A 22,519-nucleotide genomic window follows, 5' to 3' on the forward strand; every position below is an offset into this window, starting at 1 on the left:
GAAAAATGGGGAAATCACCCAAAGAGGAATTCAAACAAATAGCAGGCATGTTTAGGTGGTAAAGTCAGAAAAGCATGTGCAGAATGAATCAGTCTTTCTACAGAGGTTAAAAAACAATTTTAAAGGCTTTTTTGGATATGTCTGCAGAAAAAAGGAAGAAAAGGAAACGGTAGGGCCACTCCGTGGAGAAGATGGCAAATGGTAACAGGGGACAGAGAAAAAGCAGATTACTCAACACCTTCTTTGCCTCTGTGCCCTCAAAAAAGGCAAAGGGTGCTCAACCTGAGGATAATGGAGCAGAAGACAGATAGGGGAATTTCGCACAGAATAAGCAAAGGATAGTACAGTAATACCCGACTAATCTAAATGGTATAAGTCTCCAGGACCAGATGAACTACATCCAAGGGTATTAAAGAACTGGCAAATGTAAAATCAGAGCCATTGGCATAACTTTGAAAACTTGGAGAACAGGGACGTCCCAGCAGACTGAAGGAGGGCAAATTTTGTCCCCATCTTCCAAAAGGAAAAAAAAGAGGATCCCAGACATATCGTCCAGTTGTCTGACATCGATCCAGGAAAGATTCTGGAGCAGATCATTAAACAGAGGGTCTGTGAACATCTAGATGGCAATTCCATAATCACAAAAAGTCAACATGGGTTTCAGAGAAATAGGTTGCCAGACAAAATCTGATCTCTTTCTTTGATAAATACCAGCTTGGTAGATGAGGAATGCTGTGGATATAGTATATCTTTTTCAGTAGGCTTTGACAAGGTTTTCCATGACATTCTTGCAAACAAGCTTGTAAAATGTGGGCTAGACACGGTAACTGTTCATGGATTTGTAATTGGTTGACTGGCCGAACCCAAAGGGTGCTCAACAATGGCTCCTTTTCATCCTGGAGAGAAGTGACCAGTGGGCTCTGTCCTGGGACCAGTGTTAAGCAACAATTGGGGACATACATATCAATTTGCAAATGACATCAAATTAGGAGGAATAGCTATACTCCAGAGGACAGGATCAAAATTCAAAATGACTTAAATAGACTGGAAAGCTGGGCCAAAGCTAATAAAATGAAATTCAACACACGAGAAATGTAAGGTACTGCATTAGGGCGGAAAATGAAATGCACAGATATAGGATGGGTGACACCTGGCTGATGAGGCTACATGTGAAAGGATCTAGGAGTCCAAGTAGACTCAAGTTGAATATGATCAACAGTGTGATGCGGCAGCTAAAAATGCCAATGCAATTTTAGGCTGCATCAATAAAATATGTGTCTAGATCAGAAGATATAGTGCCACACATTCTGCTTTGGTCGGCCCCACCTGGAATAGTGTGTCCAGTTCTGGGCACACAAATCAAAAAGGACATTGAGAAACTGGGTGTGTCCAAGGAGGGCAACTAAAATGGTGAAGGGTCTGGAAACCATGTCCTATGAGGAACAACTTAGGGAGCTGGGAATGTTTAGTCTGGGGCAAAAAAGGTTAAGAGGTGATAAGATAGCCCTGTTTAAATATTTGAAGGGATGTCATATTGGGGGAGCAAGCTTGTTTTCTGCTGCTCCAGAAACAGGACCGAGAACAATGGCTGCAAGCTCCAGGAAAAGAGATTCCACCTCAACATTGGGGGAACTTCCTGACAGTAAGGGCCTGTTCGACAGTGGAACACCACTCCCTCGGGAGTGGGTGGAGTTTCCTTCTTGGTTTTCTTTAAGCAGAGGCTGGATAGCCTCTGTCGGGATTCTTGATTGAGATTTCCTGCATGGCGGGGGTTGGCATGTGCTGGTGGGTGCTGTGGACACCACGGGCTTGTCGTGTGGCACGTGGCATCATGGCACCCTGGGGGGTGAGTTTGTGCATTCGTCAAGTTGAGGCGATGCCCCAAGTCCGCCCCGAAGCCGGCCGTAATGGCCAGTCTGAAGAGCCCCTAGTTGCTGCTTTTTCACCATTTCAAACAAAATCAGACTTCCAGTGATCTCAGCACTTTGTGATCCCTGATTGGCTAAGTCATCTAGCAATGGAAAAGAATCAGTAATTTTAAACTTATAAAGTAGTGGGAAAGTCTCTCCTCCCAGCTCCTCTTGTGATTTTGCCACCAAATAATCTCAACTTTTGTACCACTAAAGTGCCTTTCAATTTCAATTATCCTTTTATTCTGTCTGAAGACGCCAGAATTTCTTTTTCTGAACTCTGAGCAGGGCCCCTTTGCTTCCCTAGCCCATCTTGATTCTTGATGTTTAATGTAATGAAACTGTGCTTAAATATTAATCATGTGAATAACTTAGGCCTTTACAAACGGCCTTTGCAGCATCCCCGTCACATGCTAGGGTTGGCTGAGGACCTAGCATCCATACCGGTCTCACCCCTAGCATGTGACAGGGGCGTAATAATGGCGGCTCAGCGCATAGCCTTGCACGTTGCACCCCGGATGTGACACCGCGAGTGCTAAAGTAGAGCCTCACGGCGTCCCTCCGGAGCGCAAGAAGAAGCGCCATTTTGGTGCATTGGGAACCGCGTGGTTTGGCTGCTGTGGTTCCCGGACGCAGCAACCGGCGCGCGGCGGCAGAGTGATGCTTTTCAGCGTTCGTTAACCCACCCTGTCTCATAAATGTGAACTGAACATAAGAGAATCCGGGAAAGCAAGTTATTTTGCTTCCCAATTCTCTCTGGATTTGTATTTGCTCTCATATTTAGCATCTATAAATAACATATGTTATGGCCAGAACTCCTATGAGAACAATAGAAGCAGTAGAGAGAGGTTGCCTCTACATAGAGAGAGTCATAATGAACATTTGGGACCTTTCTTCAAACTAAGAAAGAAAAATAAACACAGGTTGAGTCGCCCTTATCCAAAATGCTTGGTAATAGAGCAGTTGCAGATTTTGGAGGGGTTTTTTTTGGATTTTGAAATACAGTATTTGCATATACATAATGCGATATCGTGAGATGAGACCCAGGTCCAGACATGAAATTCATTTTTTGTTTTATATCACTCTATACACATAGCCCGGAGGTAATTTTATCATAATATTTTAAACAATTTTGTGATGAAACAAAGTTTGTGTTCATTGGATCAACAAAAAGCAAAGGTTGTCACTATCTGAGCCACCCATTGGGACAACTTTGGATTATTTCAGACTCCATAATTCTGGATAAAGTAGATTCAACCTGTGTATTATTGTGGAGAGTGTTTTTCCAGGTGGGCACACACCTGACTCTGCCACCTCCCACCCCCAAAAAAGCAACAACCAAAGCTCAAACATTGCAAAAGTAGCACAAAAGAAGACAAAAGGAAGCACAATCAAAAACATGGTAGAACGAGCAAAATGCATCTGCGAACCCCCTTCGTGGAAGATAAAACTGAAGCACTTGGACCGGGCTCTACAGGTAATGGTTACTCCAGCTCAGACATCAAAAGGGCTGCCAGGCCCAGGAAAAACCCAGAGAAGTGAAGACAAGCAGCCACCCAAAGGGAAGGTATTTTTACCATACATCAAAGGGGTCTCAGACAGAATAGGCAAAGTGGTGAGGAAGCACAACTTGCAAACGGTTTACAAACCGGCGGAAGAAATCCAGCAAATGCTTCACTTAGCTAAGGACAGAGGACCCTCATAGCCGCAGGAGTTTGCCACCTACCATTTAGCTGCGGACAAGTCTACATAGGGACCACCAAACGCAGTGTGCAAACAAGAATCAAAGAACACGAGAGACACTGCAGACTGGGCCAGCCAGAAAAATCAGCAGTAGCAGAACATTGCCACAAACCATCCTGGGCATAAATACTGTTTGAAAACACTGAAATTCTGGACCCTGCCAACCACTACCATGTCAGGATGCACAGGGAAGCCATTGAAATCCACAAACATCAGAATAATTTCAACCGGAAAGAGGAAACCCTTAAAGTAAACAAGTTTGGCTACCAGTCCTGAAAGACAGCAAGATAAAAACTCAACAAATGCAAATGTGAACTCTCCCAGCAGACATGAGCACTATCAAACAGACATTAACCCTCTTGTGCAGACCCTCACCACCTGGGCCTGCCATTAGCAACAAACGATATACATGCAAATCAACTCCTGCCTTTCCAGGTCACACAATATATATAGCCAAGTCCTTCCCAGGCAAACATTCTCTGAAGATGCCGCCACAGATGCTGGCGAAACATCAGAAGAAACTGCTAGAACATGGCCATATAGCCCAAAAAACCCACAAAAAACTATAGTTGCAAAAGTATTTTTTGGAAGAGCTAGCTTGCTTGCTTGCTTGCTTGCTTGCTTGCTTTTCTTTCTTTTTTTCCTGGTCACTACAATGCTCCTTATACTAACCAGGGGAAATTTCTGAGATGAGTTTTCTGCAAAATCTGCAGCACCGAGATAAATATTGTCTTGATCTCACACTAGTATCCACAATTTCATGGGGAAGTACAACATTGAAAGGCATACTGATTGTGATGTTCCCCCTTTGGTGTAATATAAACAGAAGAATTTGGACCGTTTACTCCCCTTATCATTATGACTTACAGATCTAGTGTTCAGTCATTCATAGGATTAACACCAAATATGGTAGTGTTTGAGGATGGCATTTCTCTTCCAATTGAGCTGATGAATGGACACTTTTAAAAAATATAGATCCCAGGGTATGTTACTTGAATTAGATGACCATTCTTAACACCTAGGACCACACCAAAGTGAGGCTACACCCAAAGTAAAGCCACAAAGAGAAAAGGAACATTATCTAATGTACGATGTGTTGTTGTGTTCAACCACACAAAGCAGGTTGCAGAGAGAAGACAGTTTGGTTGCTAAACTGGGGGGTGGGGGGGGTGGGGAGATACAAGGGGCTTACAGGGTGAGTAGCAACATGGATCCGGAATAGAGAGGCAAGGAGGGGCTTGAGACCCCTCAAGGTGGGGGACAGCAAGAATGAGTCTTCATTAAGACTGCGTATGTCTTTTTTTTTCCTTTCATACCCGAGGTTGGAATTCTCTTCAGCCTCTGCAACAGCCACAGGCCTTCCAGCGGTCATGTTTTTTCTGCAGTAGTCACTCAATGTCCCCTTTGAGACTGGTGAAGAGTACAGATGTTAGAGATATCTGGGGACAGGTATGCACTTGCCAGAATCCTATTGCTGCCCTTGGAGTTTTCTGGTTGCGAATTACCCCCAAATTTCCCCCTTTACCTGCTATCCTTTGCTGTGGTTTCTGGTCTTGTAGTGAATGATGGGTAATTGCCTTCTCATGAAACCCTGTAGTGGTGCCACTATGAGGTCAGGATGAAGGACCCAGCAACACTATCGATGCTGGTTGCCTTGTTCTGACCTCAGAGCAATTGCTTCTGCAGAGGCAGCGCAGCCCCAGGCAGCTCATGGCCATGAGTGAAAAGGCAGCTGCCATATCACTGGCAGAGAGCCAAAAAAAAAAACAAAAAACAAAAACAAAACAAAAACAAAAACAAAACCCATAGCAAAAGGTGGGTTGGGGGAGATGGCCAACAATTAGAATGATCATATATAGCCCAGTATACAGAAAGGAGATACAAAAGATCGAGTAATTATAGAACCCTAGTATTAATGTCACATACAAGCAATTAATGCTTAAAATTCTGCAACAAATCCAACCATACTTGGGAGTTAATCACACGGAGGCAAATTGTTTGAACTCTCGTGCAGAAAACGGATGTAAAGTCTGAAAAACCTGCAAAAGCGGGTTGTTTTTCAGACGTATTGTGTTAAGGCAAAATAACATGACATTAACCCGAACTGAAAGTCACCCCAAACCTACTCCTTTTTACTTTTGGAAGTTATTTCTTCTTCATACAAATATTGTCTGAAAATCTACCCTCTTTTGGGGTTTTTCCACTTTTTTGGGGGGGTTAACTCGATGTCATTTGAAGATCTACCCAATTTTGCAGGTTTTTTCTAGTTTAAATTCAGTTTCTGCACAGCAAAGTTTCTGCCAGAGTGTGCCTTGAACCGCACTGTACATGTGGCGGTGCCTCCATTTCCCTCTTTCTCTCTCCTCCCCTTCCTGCTTCCCCTGCCATCTGTCTTCCCTTCCCAGGCCTTGCTCAATCCAGCCCTGGCAGAGGGGAGGGGAACCCCCAAGGATTCCCAAAAGACCCCTGCTATGGCTGGATTCAAGCGAGGCCCGGGTAAGAGAATACAGCTAGCAGGGGAAGCAGGAGGAGGAGGAGGAGAGGAAATGGAGCGCTGCCCCGCCAACACATGCCAGTTTCAAGGCACACTCTCTGGCAACTCACACTCTCTCAGCCAGAGGGAGGATGAGGAGAAGGCAGAGGGGGGCCCAGGACTGCTCTGCTCATGCTTCCCGCCAGTGAGGCCTCCAGGGGCGGTAGGAGCTGGGGCCTAGAGAGTGAACTGGGGTTCCCTCCCTGGAGCATGTAGCATTCGCATAATCTGACAATAAATTACCAAAAAAAAAAAAATAAAATAAATAAAAAAAGCCGTGCAAGAGGAGAAAGCATGTTCCGCCACTGCCCACTCTCTGACCTTTAGCCTTCCCCCTGAACTTGACCCGATCATGATCGGGCCAAGTTCATATTCGCTTGCACACAGGTTTTCTGAAAAGAAACGAGGAATACCCTCTTTCAGAAAAACCGTGCTTAGGGGGATTTGCCCTGGACGGGGTGTGCAAAACCCCAATCTGGGTGTGCAAAACCTGGCCAGGGGAACTTCTCACTTTCAAATCGGGTTGCAGTTCGGTGTGCAAAATGTAGTCTGATGACCCCTACGTTTCTTATAAACTCCTGAGAAATATATATTATTTTATTATTATTTCTTATTATTATATCAACTCCTGAGATTATACAGAGGAAAGCAAAAAAACAAAAAAAAAAAATAAAAAAATGGATAGCCTCTCCAACGTGGGATTGCCAGTGATATAAAAAGTGATGGAGAAAATTGTTAAAAACCAGTGTGTCACCTGACATCTGCACTTCATATACTGTGAAGGGTCAACAGAGGATGGTGCATTGTGGAAGAAATGCAGCCCTCAGTCCTAAAGTGAAATGGAAAAAATACTAAATTTCTATAAATCACATGTAAGCCGCTCTGATAGCCTTTTGGCTGAAGAGTGGGGTAGAAATATATAAATAACACAAACAACAACATGCAAATGCATTAACAACAGCTAATACTGCTTTCTTGCATACTTCATACACACACATGTTATATGTTTACTCTTTAAAAGATTAAAATACACTTTCATATTAATGTAGCTCCCCTCTCTGCCCCTCCATGATCACTGCTTTTGAAAGCAACCATGTTGTAAATTAGCAGAGGGAAAGCAAATAATCAAGGGGAATGGCAAGGGATTTGTTAAGCTAGATGTAGCATGGCAAGAACCTCTTCCCCTTGCGGTTATTCGTCTTTGTAACCTACAGGTTTCCATCCTTGGGCTGTTCATAACTTCGTCCTGAGATGATGGGATCAAGGCATTTTGGAAAGGTATGGCTTCTTCCTGGAGATCTGTATGGAGGGGCAGATAGGTTGCCTTGTAAGAGGGCCTGTTTTGCATCATGTCTGTCTGCTTGCATATTTGTAAGCAAAAATAATGATACAAAAAACTCTTATCAGTCATCTGTGCTCTCTCAACAAAAAAAGAAGCCAAGTACAGGTCAGTTGTTCCGGCATAGTCAGAAATACTAAAAGAGAAGGGAGTTCAGGACGGATGGGAGTTTCTCAAAAGGGAGATACTGAAGGCACAATTTAAAACAGTCCCAGTGAGGAAGAAAAATGGGAGGTGTCTTAAGAAACCAGGATGGATGACTAAGGAACTTTCAACTGAGCTAAGTTTTAAACAGAACATGTATAAGAAATGGAAAAATGGGGAAATCACCAAAGAGGAATTCAAACAAATAGCAGGCATGTGTAGGGGTAAAGTCAGAAAAGCTATAGTGCAGAATGAACTCAGTCTTGCTACAGAGGTTAAAAACAATTTTAAAAGGCTTTTTTGTATATGTCTGCAGAAAAAGGAAGAAAAAGGAAACGGTAGGGCCACTCCGTGGAGAAGATGGCAAAATGGTAACAGGGGACAGAGAAAAAGCAGAATTACTCAACACCTTCTTTGCCTCTGTGCCCTCAAAAAAGGCAAAGGGTGCTCAACCTGAGGATAATGGAGCAGAAGACAGAATAGGGGAATTTCAGCACAGAATAAGCAAAGAGATAGTACAGTAATACCAGACTAATCTAAATGGATATAAGTCTCCAGGACCAGATGAACTACATCCAAGGGTATTAAAAGAACTGGCAAATGTAAAATCAGAGCCATTGGCAATAACTTTGAAAACTTCTGGAGAACAGGAGACGTCCCAGCAGACTGAAGGAGGGCAAATTTTGTCCCCATCTTCAAAAAGGAAAAAAAAGAGGATCCCAGCAATTATCGTCCAGTTAGTCTGACATCGATACCAGGAAAGATTCTGGAGCAGATCATTAAACAGAGGGTCTGTGAACATCTAGATGGCAATTCCATAATCACAAAAAGTCAACATGGGTTTCAGAGAAATAGGTCATGCCAGACAAATCTGATCTCTTTCTTTGATAAAATTACCAGCTTGGTAGATGAAGGGAATGCTGTGGATATAGTATATCTTGATTTCAGTAAGGCCTTTGACAAGGTTTTCCATGACATTCTTGCAAACAAGCTTGTAAAATGTGGGCTAGACAAGGTAACTGTTACATGGATTTGTAATTGGTTGACTGGCCGAACCCAAAGGGTGCTCAACAATGGCTCCTTTTCATCCTGGAGAGAAGTGACCAGTGGGCTCTGTCCTGGGACCAGTGTTAAGCAACAATTGGGGACATACATATCAAATTTGCAAATGACATCAAATTAGGAGGAATAGCTAATACTCCAGAGGACAGGATCAAAATTCAAAATGACTTAAATAGACTGGAAAGCTGGGCCAAAGCTAATAAAATGAAATTCAACACAGAGAAATGTAAGGTACTGCACTTAGGGCGGAAAAATGAAATGCACAGATATAGGATGGGTGACACCTGGCTGAATGAGGCTACATGTGAAAAGGATCTAGGAGTCCAAGTAGACTACAAGTTGAATATGAGTCAACAGTGTGATGCGGCAGCTAAAAATGCCAATGCAATTTTAGGCTGCATCAATAAAAGTATAGTGTCTAGATCAAGAGAAGTACATTGGTACCCCGGGATACGAATTGATCGCGTTACGAAATTTCTGGGGTACGAAAAAGTTAGCTTGGAAAAAACTGTTCCGGATAACGAAAGATTTTTCGGGTTACGAAATTTTTTTTGGTGTGTTTCGGCGCTTTTTGGCATGAAATTTAAAAGCCGCGGCTTTCCAGCGCTAGCGGTTTCGGGTTGCGAAATCTTTCGGGTTACGAACGGCGCCGCGGAACGAATTAAATTCGTAACCCGGGGTACCACTGTAATAGTGCCACTACATTCTGCTTTGGTCAGGCCCCACCTGGAATAGTGTGTCCAGTTCTGGGCACCACAAATCAAAAAGGACATTGAGAAACTGGAGTGTGTCCAAAGGAGGGCAACTAAAATGGTGAAGGGTCTGGAAACCATGTCCTATGAGGAACAACTTAGGGAGCTGGGAATGTTTAGTCTGGGGCAAAAAAGGTTAAGAGGTGATAAGATAGCCCTGTTTAAATATTTGAAGGGATGTCATATTGAGGAGGGAGCAAGCTTGTTTTCTGCTGCTCCAGAGAACAGGACCCAGAACAATGGATGCAAGCTCCAGGAAAAGAGATTCCACCTCAACATTAGGAGGAACTTCCTGACAGTAAGGGCTGTTCGACAGTGGAACACACTCCCTCGGAGTGTGGTGGAGTTTCCTTCTTTGGTTGTCTTTAAGCAGAGGCTGGATAGCCATCTGTCGGGGATTCTTTGATTGAGATTTCCTGCATGGCGGGGGGTTGGACATAGTGCTGGTGGAGTGCTGTGACACCACGGGCTGTGTCGTGTGGCACGTGGCATCATGGCACCCTGGGGGGTAGAGTTCGTGCATACGTCAAGTGGAGGCGATGCCCCAAGTCCGCCCCGAAGCCGGCCGTAATGGCCAGTCTGAAGAGCCCCATAGTTGCTGCTTTTTCACCATTTCAAACAAAATCAGACTTCCAGTGATCTCAGCACTTTGTGATCCCTGATTGGCTAAGATCATCTAGCAATGGAAAAGAATCAGGTAATTTTAAACTTATAAAGTAGTGGGAAAGTCTCTCCTCCCAGCTCCTCTTGTGATTTTGCCACCAAATAATCTCAAACTTTTGTACCACTAAAGTGCCTTTCAAATTTCAATTATCCTTTTTATTCTGTCTGAAGACGCCAGAATTTCTTTTTCTGAACTCTGAGCAGGGCCCCTTTGCTTCCCTAGCCCATCTTGATTCTTGAATGTTTAATGTAATGAAACTGTGCTTAAATATTAATCATGTGAATAACTTAGGCCCTTTACAAACGGGCCTTTGCAGCATCCCCGTCACATGCTAGGGGTTGGCTGAGGACCTAGCATCCATACCGGTCTCACCCCTAGCATGTGACAGGGGCGTAATAATGGCGGCGCCCTATACACACGGGCGCCACCATTTTGACATATCAGACGCATAGCATCTGCACGTTGCACCCCGGATGTGACACCGCAAGTGCTAAAGTAGAGCCTCACGGCGTCCCATCCGGAGCGCAAGAAGAAGCGCCATTTTGGTGCATCTGGGAACCGCGTGGTTTGGCTGCTGTGGTTCCCGGACGCAGCAACCGGCGGCGGCGGCAGAGTGATGCTTTTCAGCGGTCTGTAACCCACCCTAGTCTCATAGAATGTGAACTGAACATAAGAGAATCAGGGAAAGCAAGTTATTTTGCTTCCCAATTCTCTCTGGATTTGTATTTGCTCTCATATTTAGCATCATAAAATAACATATGTTATGGCCAGAACTCCTATGAGAACAATAGAAGCAAGTAGAGAGAGGTTGCCTCTACATAGAGAGAGTCATAATGAACATTTTTGGGACCTTTCTTCAAACTAAGAAAGAAAATAAACACAGGTTGAGTCGCCCTTATCCAAAATGCTTGGTAATAGAGCAGTTGCAGATTTTGGAGGGTTTTTTTTTGGATTTTGAAATATTTGCATATACATAATGCGATATCTTGGAGATGAGACGCAGGTCCAGACATGAAATTCATTTATGTTTTATATACACTCTATACACATAGCCCGGAGGTAATTTTATACATAATATTTTAAACAATTTTGTGTATGAAACAAAGTTTGTGTTCATTGGATCAACAAAAAGCAAAGGTGTCACTATCTGAGCCACCCATGTGGACAACTTTGGATTATTTCAGACTCCATAATTCTGGATAAAGTAGATTCAACCTGTGTATTATTGTGGAAGAGTGTTTTTCCAGGTGGGCACACACGCTGACTCTGCCACCTCCCACCCCCAAAAAAGCAACAACCAAAGCTCAAACAGTTGCAAAAGTAGCACAAAAAGAAGGACAAAAAGGAAGCACAATCAAAACACTGGTAGACCGAGCAAAACGCATCTGCGAACCCCACTTCGTGGAAGATAAACTGAAGCACTTGGACCGGGCTCTACAGGCTAATGGTTACTCCAGCTCAGACATCAAAAGGGCTGCCAGGCCCAGGAAAACCCAGAGAAGTGAAGACAAGCAGCCACCCAAAGGGAAGGTATTTTTACCATACATCAAAGGAGTCTCAGACAGAATAGGCAAAGTGGTGAGGAAGCACAACTTGCAAACGGTTTACAAACCAGCGAAGAAAATCCAGCAAATGCTTCACTCAGCCAAGAACCAGAGAGACCCTCCTGCAGCCACAGGAGTTTGCCACATACCATTCAGCTGCGGACAAGTCTACATAGGGACCACCAAACGCAGTGTGCAAACAAGAATCAAAGAACACGAGAGACACTGCAGACTGGGCCAGCCAGAAAAATCAGCAGTAGCAGAACATGCCACAAACCATCCTGGGCATAAAATACTGTTTGAAAACACTGAAATTCTGGACCATGCCAACCACTACCATGTCAGGATGCACAGGGAAGCCATTGAAATCCACAAACATCGGAATAATTTCAACCGGAAAGAGGAAACCCTTAAAGTAAACAAGGTTTGGCTACCAGTCCTGAAAGACAGCAAGATAAAAACTCAACAAATGCAAATGTGAACTCTCCCAGCAGACAATGAGCACTATCAAGCAGACATTAACCCTCTTGTGCAGACCCTCACACCCTGAGGCCTGCCATTAGCAACAAACGATATACATGCAAATCACTCCTGCCTTTCCAGGTCACACAATATATATAGCCAAGTCCTTCCCAGGCAAACATTCTCTGAAGATGCCAGCCACAGATGCTGGCGAAACATCAGGAAGAAACTGCTAGAACATGGCCATATAGCCCAAAAAACCCACAAAAAACTATAGTTGCAAAAGTATTTTTTGTAAGAGCTTGCTTGCTTGCTTGCTTGCTTTTTCTTTCTTTTTTTCCTGGTCACTACAATGCTCCTTATACTAACCAGGGAAAATTTCTGAGATGAGTTTTCTGCAAAATCTGCAGCCTACCTGAGATAAATATGTCTTGTATCTCACACTAGTATCCACAATTTCATGGGTAAGTACAACATTGAAAGGCATACTGATTGTGATGTTCCCATCTTTGGTGTAATATAAACAGAAGAATTTGGACAGTTTACTCCCCTATATCATTATGACTTACAGATCTAGTGTTCAGTCATTCATAGGATTAACACCAAATATGGTAGTGTTTGAGGATGGCATTTCTCTTCCAATTGAGCTGAGGACTGGAGCACTTTTAAAAAATATAGATCCCAGAGTATGTTACTTGAATTAGATGACATTCTTAACACCTAGGACCACACCAAAGTGAGGCTACACCAAAGTAAAGCCACACAGAGAGAAAAGGAACATTATCTAATGTACGATGTGTTAGTGTTCAACCACACAAAGCAGGGATTGCAGAGAGAAGACAGTTTTGGTTGCTAAACTGGGGGGGGGGGAGATACAAGGGGCTATACAGGGTGAGTAGCAACATGGATCCTGGAATAGAGAGGCAAGGAGGCTTGAGACCCCCTAAGGTGGGGGACAGCAAGAATGAGTCTTCATTAAGACTGCGTATGTCTTTTTTTCCCTTTCATACCAGAGGTTGGAATTCTCTTTCAGCCTCTGCAACAGCCACAGGCCTTCCAGCGGTCATGTTTTTTTCTGCAGTAGTCACTCAATGTCCCCTTTGAGACTGGTGAAGAGTACAGATGATTAGAGAAGTATCTGGGGACAGGTATGCACTTGCCAGAATCCTATGGGCTGCCCTTGGAGTTTTCTGGTTGCGAATTACCCCCAAATTTCCCCCTTTACCTGCTATCCTTTGCTGTAGGTTTCTGGATTTTGTAGTGAATGATGGGTAATTGCCTTCTCATGAAACCCTGTTTATCACCTGGTGCCACTACTGAGGTCAGAATGAAGGACCCAGCAACACTATCGATGCTGGGTGCCTTGTTCTGACCTCAGAGCAATTTGCTTCTGCAGAGGCAGCAGCAGCCCCAGGCAGCTCATGAGACCATGAGTGAAAAGGCAGCTGCCATAATCACTGCGAAGAGAGCCAAAAAAAACAAAAAACAAAAACAAAAACAAAAACAAAAACAAAAACAAAAACCCATAGCAAAAGGTGGGTTGGGGGAGATGGCCAACAGATTAGAAATGATCAATATATAGCCCAGTATACAAGAAAGGAGATACAAAAGAATCGAGTAATTATAGAACCATAGTATTAATGTCACATACAAGCAAATTAATGCTTAAAATTCTGCAACACAGAATCCAACCATACTTGGGAGTTAATCACACGGAGGCAAATTGTTGAACTCTCGTGCAGAAACAGGATGTAAAAGTCTGAAAAAACCTGCAAAAGCGGGTTGTTTTTCAGACGTATTTGTGTTAAGGCAAAATAACATGACATTAACCCGAACTGAAAGTCACCCAAACCTACTCCTTTTTACTTTTGGAAGTTATTTCTTCTTCATACAAATATTGTCTGAAAATCTACCCTCTTTTATGGGGTTTTTCCACTTTTTTGGGGGGTTAACTCGATGTCATTTGAAGATCTACCCACTTTTGCAGGTTTTTTCTAGTTTAAATTCAGTTTCTGCACAGCAAAGTTTCTGCCAGAGAGTGTGCCTTGAACCAGCACTGTACAGTGTGGCGGTGCTCCATTTCCCTCTTTTCCTCCTCCTCCCCTTCCTGCTTCCCCTGCCATCTGTCTTCCCTTACCCAGGCCTTGCTCAATCCAGCCATGGCAGAGGGGAGGGGAACCCCCAAGGATTCCCAAAAGACCCCTGCTATGGCTGGATCAAGCGAGGCCCGGGTAAGAGAATACAGCTAGCAGGGGAAGCAGGAGGAGGAGGAGGAGAGGGAAATGGAGCGCTGCCCCACCACACAGTGCCAGTTCAAGGCACACTCTCTGGCCAACTCACACTCTCTCAGCCAGAGGGAGGATGAGGAGAAGGCAGAGGGGGGCCCAGGACTGCTCTGCTCATGCTTCCCGCCAGTGAGGCCTCCAGGGGCGGGTAGGAGCTGGAGGCCTAGAGAGTGAACTGAGGGGTTCCCTCCCTGGAGCATGTAGCATTCGCATAATCTGTCAAAATAAATTACCAAAAAAAATAAAAATAAAATAAAATAAAAAAAGCCGTGCAAGAGGAGAAGCATGTTCCGCCCACTGCCCACTCTCTGACCTTTAGCCTTCCCCCTGAACTTGACCCGATCATGATCAGGGCCAAGTTCATATTCGCTTGCACCAGGTTTTCTGAAAAGAAACGAGGAATACCCCTCTTTCAGAAAACCCGTGCTTAGGGGGATTTGCCCTGGACGGGGTGTGCAAAACCCCAATCTGGGTGTGCAAAACCTGGCACCAGTGGGAACTTCTCACTTTCAAATCGGGTTGCAGTTCGGTGCAAAATGTAGTCTGAATGACCCCTACGTTTCTTATAAACTCCTGAGAAATAATAATAATATTATTATTTCTTATTATTATTATCAACTCCTGAGATTATACAGAAGAAGCCAAAATAAAAAAAATAAAAAAATGGATAGCCTCTCCAACTGTGGGATTGCCAGTGGTATAAAAAGTGATGGAGAAAATTGTTTAAAAACCACAGTGTGTCACCTGATATCTGCACTTCATATAACTGTGAAGGGTCAACAGAGGATGGTGCATTAGTGGAAGAAATGCAGCCCTTATGTCTAAAGTGAAATGGAAAAATGCTAAATTTCTATAAATCACATGTAAGCCGCTCTGATAGCCTTTTGGCTGAAGAGTGGGGTAGAAATACTATAAATAACAACAACAACAACAACAACAACAACAACAACAACATGCAAATGCATTAGTACAATAGCATAATATTGCTTTCTTGCATACTTCATACACACACATGGTTATATGTCTTACTCTTTAAAAGATTAAAATACACTTTCATATTAATGTAGCTCCCCTCTCTGCCCCTGCCATGATCACTGCTTTTGAAAGCAACCATGTTGTAAATTAGCAGAGGGAAAGCAAATAATCAAGGGGAATGGCAAGGGATTTGTTAAGCTAGATGTAGCATGGCAAGAACCTCTTCCCCTTGCGGTTATTCGTCTTTGTAACCTACAGGTTTCCATCCTTGGCTGTTCATAACTTCATCCTGAGATGATGGGATCAAGGCATTTTGGAAGGTATGGCTTCTTCCTGGAGATCTGATATGGAGGGGCAGATAGGTTGCCTTGTAAGAGGGCCTGCTTTTGCATCCATGTCTGTCTGCTTGCATATTTGTAAACAAAATAATGATTACAAAAAACTCTTATCAGTCATCTGTGCTCTCTCAACAAAAAAAGAAGCCAAGTACAGATCAGTTGTTCCTGGAAAAATCTCATCAGTTGAGAGAATGGGGCACCTGTAACAACTTAAAGTCAGCTCCTACACAATTCAGCAACTTGCTTTCTCTATATAAATTCAGCAGAGAGAGACCCCACCTACCCTGCTGCCTCACTTGGCCTGCCAGCCAATTTTTGCTCTAAACATGCTCTAGCTGTCTTAGCAATTCCATCTATGGATACAGAGTTTGGGCACACTGACCACATAGTAATGCTTTCCACTCCCTTGCACAGGGAGACAACCATGAGTGCTAAATCAATAGTATCAAATCCCTAAAAGAGTAGGAGACTGGAAAGGACTGTGTTCAAAACGCCATACTGTACAAGGTCAGTATTGTAAGGTAATTGTTAAACTTTACCTCAGTGTAAAAAAGAGAATTACAGTATTTCTTGGGATGGCCAAATAAAAGGCAACATTTTTCCCAGCTTTTAGTCATGCACGCATTCTTTCCAACTGCCACAATTTGCCAAGGAATGTCCTAATTAATCTTCTGTCATTCTACCTTTTCAGGTACTTTTTAAATGCTCCAGTTTCCCTCACCTCCTCCACCTTTGTCCTCTCCTTACTTAAATTGCTGCAAACTGAGTTCAAAGTGCAAAAGTAGTTTGCACTCAATTACCTGAGCAGAGGGCAGAGGAAGGGGCAGGATCTTACCCTTCCTTGTAGACTCAAGCAAAATCAAACTACTCTCCTAGTTTTTCTATTCTTCCTCAATAACTTTTTGCCATCTTGACCACACTCTCATATTGCTTGGTCACACATGTTTCAAATGTAAATGCATTTAATTTGATGGAGAGAATTAGAGGCTTGATCGCCAGTATGCCAATAGCCAGCTAAACCAATAGAAAGGCTTGAAGGAGTAGGCCATAAACTCATTCTTCCGAGGAATGAAGGACATGAAGGGTGTCTTGTTGGTAGAACAATTATTGAGGCCCCATCACACACCCAGGGTCTCTTTCCCTCTCCTGTTCCAACACCAAAGAAAAATGTCTTCACCTCGCACAGCAACATCTGAAATCTGCCACCATTCAGGGACTAAAACTATTCTGATTAATATGTCTCCTGGAACTAAAACCTGGAGACATATTAATCAGCTTTGATGTGGTCCCCCTGTTCACCAAAGTCCCCATAATGGACACCATGACACGCATCCGACAGATTTTTCCAGAAGACATCACAGCCCTGTTCAAACATTGCCTCACGACAAGCTATTTCCAGTGGGACAATGGATTCTATGAACAGAGAGACGGGGTAGCAATGGGAAGCCCCCTAAGCCCTGTGATAGCAAACTTTTACACGGAACACTTTGAAAAGCAATCCCTGGAAACAGCACCAAAAAGCCCACAACTTGGTTCCGATACGTGGATGACACTTTCACCATTTGGAGCCATGTAGAAAAAGATCTGGCTGCGTTCCTGAACCATCTGAACAACATCCACCCCAACATCCAATTCACTATGGAAAAAGAAAAGGAAAGAACACTGCCATTCTTGGATGTCCTAGTCATCCACAAACCGAACCAATGTTTGGATCACACAATATACAGAAAACCCACACATACAGACCGATACCTGCTCAAGAACTCCAACCATCACCCAGGACAAAAAAGAAGCACAATCAAAACACTGGTAGACCGAGCAAAACGCATCTGCAAACCCCACTTCTTGGAAGATGAACTGAAGCACTTGGACCGGGCTCTACAGGCTAATGGTTATTCCAGCTCAGACATCAAAAGGGCTGCCAGGCCCAGGAAAACCCAGAGAAGTGAAGACAAGCAGCCACCCAAAGGGAAGGTATTTTTACCATACATCAAAGGAGTCCCAGACAGAATAGGCAAAGTGGTGAGGAAGCATAACCTGCAAATGGTTTACAAACCGGCGAAGAAAATTCAGCAAATGCTTCGCTCAGCCAAGAACCAGAGAGACCCTCCTGCAGCCACAGGAGTTTGCCACATACCATGCAGCTGCGGGCAAGTCTACATAGGGACCACCAGACGCAGTGTGCAAACAAGAATCAAGGAACATGAGAGACACTGCAGACTGGGCCAGCCAGAAAAATCAGCAGTAGCAGAACATGCCACAAACCATCCTGGGCATAAAATACTGTTTGAAAACACTGAAATTCTGGACCATGCCAACCACTACCATGTCAGGATGCACAGGGAAGCCATTGAAATCCACAAACATCGGGATAATTTCAACCGGAAAGAGAAAACCCTTAAAGTGAACAAAATTTGGCTACCAGTCCTGAAGAATAGGATTGGCTAACGGGGGCTTTGTTTTGTCTTGTTTTTATATTTGATAGTGATGATGTTACTGTTTTTAAATTGTTATTTGTTTGTTTTATGTTGTAAACCGCCCTGATCTTAGGAAGGGCGGTATATAAATAAAAGTTTTATTATTATTATTTATTTAAAATAAGGACTCAGCAAATGCAAATGGGAGACCAATCAGAGTCAGGGGCTTTCCCAGCAGATAATGATCACCAATTAGCAGACATTAATCCTCTTTTGCATTAGCCTCCCAGCCTGAGGCTGGCCATCAGCACAGAACAATACACATGCAAATCACTCCTGCATTCCCAGGCTCACACAGTGTGTGTGTGTGTGTGTACACACACACACTTTTTCCAGACAAGCATTCTCGGAAGATGCCAGCCACAGATGCTGGCGAAATGTCAGAAAGAAGCTCTGCTAGAACATGGCCACATAGCCCAAAAAGCCCACAAAAACCCAACTTTTCATCAGTAAATCCCCAAATAATTTCACTAGGTAAGCAGTAGTCTCCTGCCCACAGATTTCTTTTGGTATGTTTTTCAAAACAAACAAAAACCTAAACAATATATTCTCGTGAACCTGAAAATCTCTATACCTAAATAAATTAAAAACAAACAAAACCAAGATGTAATGTCGATCTGAATGAGCATATGAGAATAGACATGCTGAAGACAGCCACTTCAGTAACGACTTTCGGACCCCATGTTATGTCTAGGATGAATGAGTTTACTTAAGATGCTTTGGCTTAAGATGTATGGGCACATCACATGGGAAAGATAATATACGCCTGTTTCCAAGAAAAGGCGTACTGACATGTTTCTGTACATTTTCTTATGCATGTCCTTACATAGAAATATACATTTATCAACACAGAGATGTGTGCACTTGTATCTTTTAAAACTAGCATGAAATATAGTCCTTAGGAGCTTTCACAATAGTTGACAGACCATCATGGACTATATATATTATAGTATATGTCTGTCCTTGAAGAATATTAGCCCCAGCAACCAGGGCACAAATTCCAAGGAGGCTCCAGTGGAGATGTTCCTTTATCATCTGGACTGTCCCTCATACCTTTGAATCTGGCCCCTTCTCTACCTTAGAATAAGGCTTAGATGCTCTTTGAGGCGCATTACAGACTGCTGAGAAGCAGCGGTCTGGCTCTGCCTCCGCTTGCGGCATCTGGGAACTGCAGCCTTTAAACGGCGCGGCTCCTGGACGCTGCAGAGAAGGAGCGCGGAAATCGCGCTCCTTCTCAGGCCCCGGAAGAGGCGCCGTGAGTGCCAAAGGGTGCACTCACGGCATCACTTCCGGTGCGCCACATGCGGACGCAGAGCGTCTGCTACGTCAAAATGGCGGTGCCTGTATGAACAGGGTGCTGCCATTTTGTACAGACTGAGTCCGTGATAGGGTAAGGGGCGTCTAGAAGAGACGCCCCTTTTTCAAACTGGGATGTCCTCAGGACGTCCCTAATGGCAGTTTGTAACCCGCCTTAGAAAGCTATAGGGATGAACCTGGGGAAAGAAGCTGAAAGTTTGTGAACTTCAAAACCTCGCAGCCTCCATGGCTCCATGGGAACACTGCTAATGTGTGCTTCTATATCAGACCTGTGCAACCAGATATTCTTGAATGTCCCTCCATTAAAGGGTAGAGAACTTCTGGCCCTAAAGGGGAATACTGTCTGTTCAAGGCTTTAATCTGGATTTCCCAGACGAGCATGTCACCTTCCCCAATTTAGCACTGAGGGGGGGGGGTGTTCCTGGCTTTTGTGCAACCCCTCTCTTATTCTATAAGATTCACATGACTCTTCTGAGGCTTAGTAATTAGTGGTAAATAAGTACATGCCATTAACTAAAATATGTGGGGGTTTTTGGCTCCAACTTTTCCCCTTTTCTCCACCCACCACTGCAATGAAAATTCTCTTAAACCTAATTGGACCCTTGGGCTAAAAAAAAGAGAGGTCCCTCCAGGCTTCCATTAAAGACTAGTGTCTGATTTAGTAAGCCCTTGTCCTATGTTCAACATGCAAGTTTCCATACACCAAATCCAATTACATGTTGTCACTCCACAATGTCCATTGGAACAAAACTCTTGCTGTGTAATGAATGGCCATATGGGGGCATGGAGATCTGAGGCTTTCCTGCTGCCCCTCCCACCACTTCCTGGCCATCTTCTTCTCCCCATAAACAGTAAATAGCCTTCCCATTGTGTCATAAATGCTCTGCTCAAGTCCATATTTGCACAATGCTAGTAGCTCACAGGATGCCGCAGCCTAAAGGGCTTATTTTAAGCTTGTTGGAATAGAACATTGTTTGGTGGGAATAAAACTCCCCGTTCTCAAAAAAGGGCAAAATAAAAAGGGCTTAATTCTACTGACTCTCTGAGTTGCATAAACATGGAGACAAGGGCCATCTGGAAAGAGGGCAGGGAGGAATTTCTTGCTGGCACCCAGCAGAAGTCAATGGCCTTTCCTGGACATTCATCAGGAGTGTTGCTAGGACAGAAAAAGGAGTCTTGTTCCCATTCTGGGCAGACTTTCTCCCAGGCTGTTCCCACTGGGATTTAGAATTTCTATTTCTCTTGAATGCAAAAAAGAAAGTATGACAGACAGCAGAATAGTAAGCATTCCTTTGTGGTCATACTGAATATCATATTTTGTGCTAGGCTGTTGTAACATGAGCAAGGCACTACAAATCTTCCCCTCTACCTTTACCTTCCACATGTAACCCAATTAGTGCAAGATCATCAAGTCTTCTGAGTTCCAACCACCCTTTTATCAATAACTTTCTGGGTGATCCTAATCAGACAGAAAACATTACATTAGTGCCACATTGTCAGGCAAAATGCACACCCATAAAATGAATACCATGAAATGAATAATTTGCTCACAGTTCATGTGCTGGAACAAATAAATGAGTCTGAATGCAAATCAAGCCTGAGCTATCCCTGGAAGCTAAAGTGACTAAACTAAGGCTATGGTACTTTGGACATAGTCTGTGATAACATTACTGTCTGGAAAAAAAAATAATGCTCAGAAAAATGGAAGGCAGTAAGAAAAGAAGAAGATTATACCAAACTGACTCCATCAAAAAAGCCACAATTCTGAGTTTTCTAGACACCAGCAGGGCTTCTGATAGGTCTCTCATTCATAGGGATGCCCAACTTAGGCCTCATTCCCACTATGGTTTAAACCAGATCATACCGAATCACGACCCAGTTTAAACAAGCATGGTTCCCACTTAATCCGAATCGCTGAAGTGATTCAGAAAGGGGGGGCATGTTTTTGATCCATTTAACCCACATCAAAAAGATGCTGGTTAAATCAGGGTCTTTGGGGCTAAATCGATTTATTTAGAAATAAATCAATTCAGCGCAAGTGGGAACCAGGTGGATTTGCATGTGCCCTGGCCTCTCTGCCCCAGGCCTACCTTCTTCGCCACCCAGCCAGGCCTTTGCCTCCACTCGGCCAGGCCTCTGCTGCTGCCCAGCCAGGCCTCTCTATCGTGCAACCAGGCCTTCTCTGCCTGGCTGGGCTTCTCTGCCCAGTCAACTGGGCCTTCCCACAGTCTCTCCAGCACTGCCCTTGTTCTGGTGTAAAGGTAATGGGAACCATGCTCGCTGCTGAACTGGTTTCTGGAGCAAATCAGGAATCGGTTCAGCAGCAATTCCCAAGGTAAATGGGAACGAGACCTTAACAGCATTTTAACAACTATTTGCTAGATAACCTCCAGATTCCTTTGGCACATGTCACCTCACCCCGTCAGCACACACACATGCTCAAATGGCTGGCATGTAAATGTGGCTGCACTAAAGGAAACACATTATTATCCTTTCTGTGATACCATTCTTCAGTTCCTTACCATTCCTTTTCATAGTTGCCCAGGGATTCGAACATGGATTTCTTCAGTTTAAGACCAGCATGCTATTCACTAAACTCAAAGGCTGTGGACTATATTAAGCAGATGTAGAGTCCTCAGAGCCTAGAAAAATTACTTTTTTTGATGACAACTCAAATCTCCCAGTTAGCTTGGTCAGTGGCCATGCTGGTCAGTGAATTCTGGAAGTTGTAGTACAAAAATAGTTTTTCCACTTTCTGTTGAGGTGCTCCAAACCCCTTTCCTCTTATTATACACCACCCCTCCAGCTGTCCCCAAACCTGATGTATCCCATTCCTACTCCCAACTGTGTATAAAGCGCTGGGAAGAAAAATGACCTTCGTTGTCAATAAACAATGTATGTTCCTAAAGGCAAGCCCAATGGTGTGTCCAGGCATCTTGCACATCCTGCTTCTAGGACCTGAGTGCATTTATCA

At 43.8% G+C, this 22,519-nt stretch overlaps 1 protein-coding gene across 1 annotated transcript in view; it reads right to left on the minus strand.

Annotated features, from left to right (window-relative positions):
* The window catches only part of IL17B (interleukin 17B), a 41,658-nt gene extending 19,537 nt beyond the window's left edge, over window positions 1-22,121 (minus strand). The window contains exon 1 of the mRNA XM_042454210.1: window positions 22,068-22,121. Coding sequence (XP_042310144.1) covers window positions 22,068-22,070 — 3 coding nt within the window. The 5' untranslated portion in view covers window positions 22,071-22,121. The remainder of the gene's footprint in view (window positions 1-22,067) is intronic.
* Window positions 22,122-22,519: the final 398 nt, after the last annotated feature.

This window comes from Sceloporus undulatus, chromosome 2 (genome assembly GCF_019175285.1).
Source record: "Sceloporus undulatus isolate JIND9_A2432 ecotype Alabama chromosome 2, SceUnd_v1.1, whole genome shotgun sequence".
Taxonomy (NCBI): domain Eukaryota; kingdom Metazoa; phylum Chordata; class Lepidosauria; order Squamata; family Phrynosomatidae; genus Sceloporus; species Sceloporus undulatus.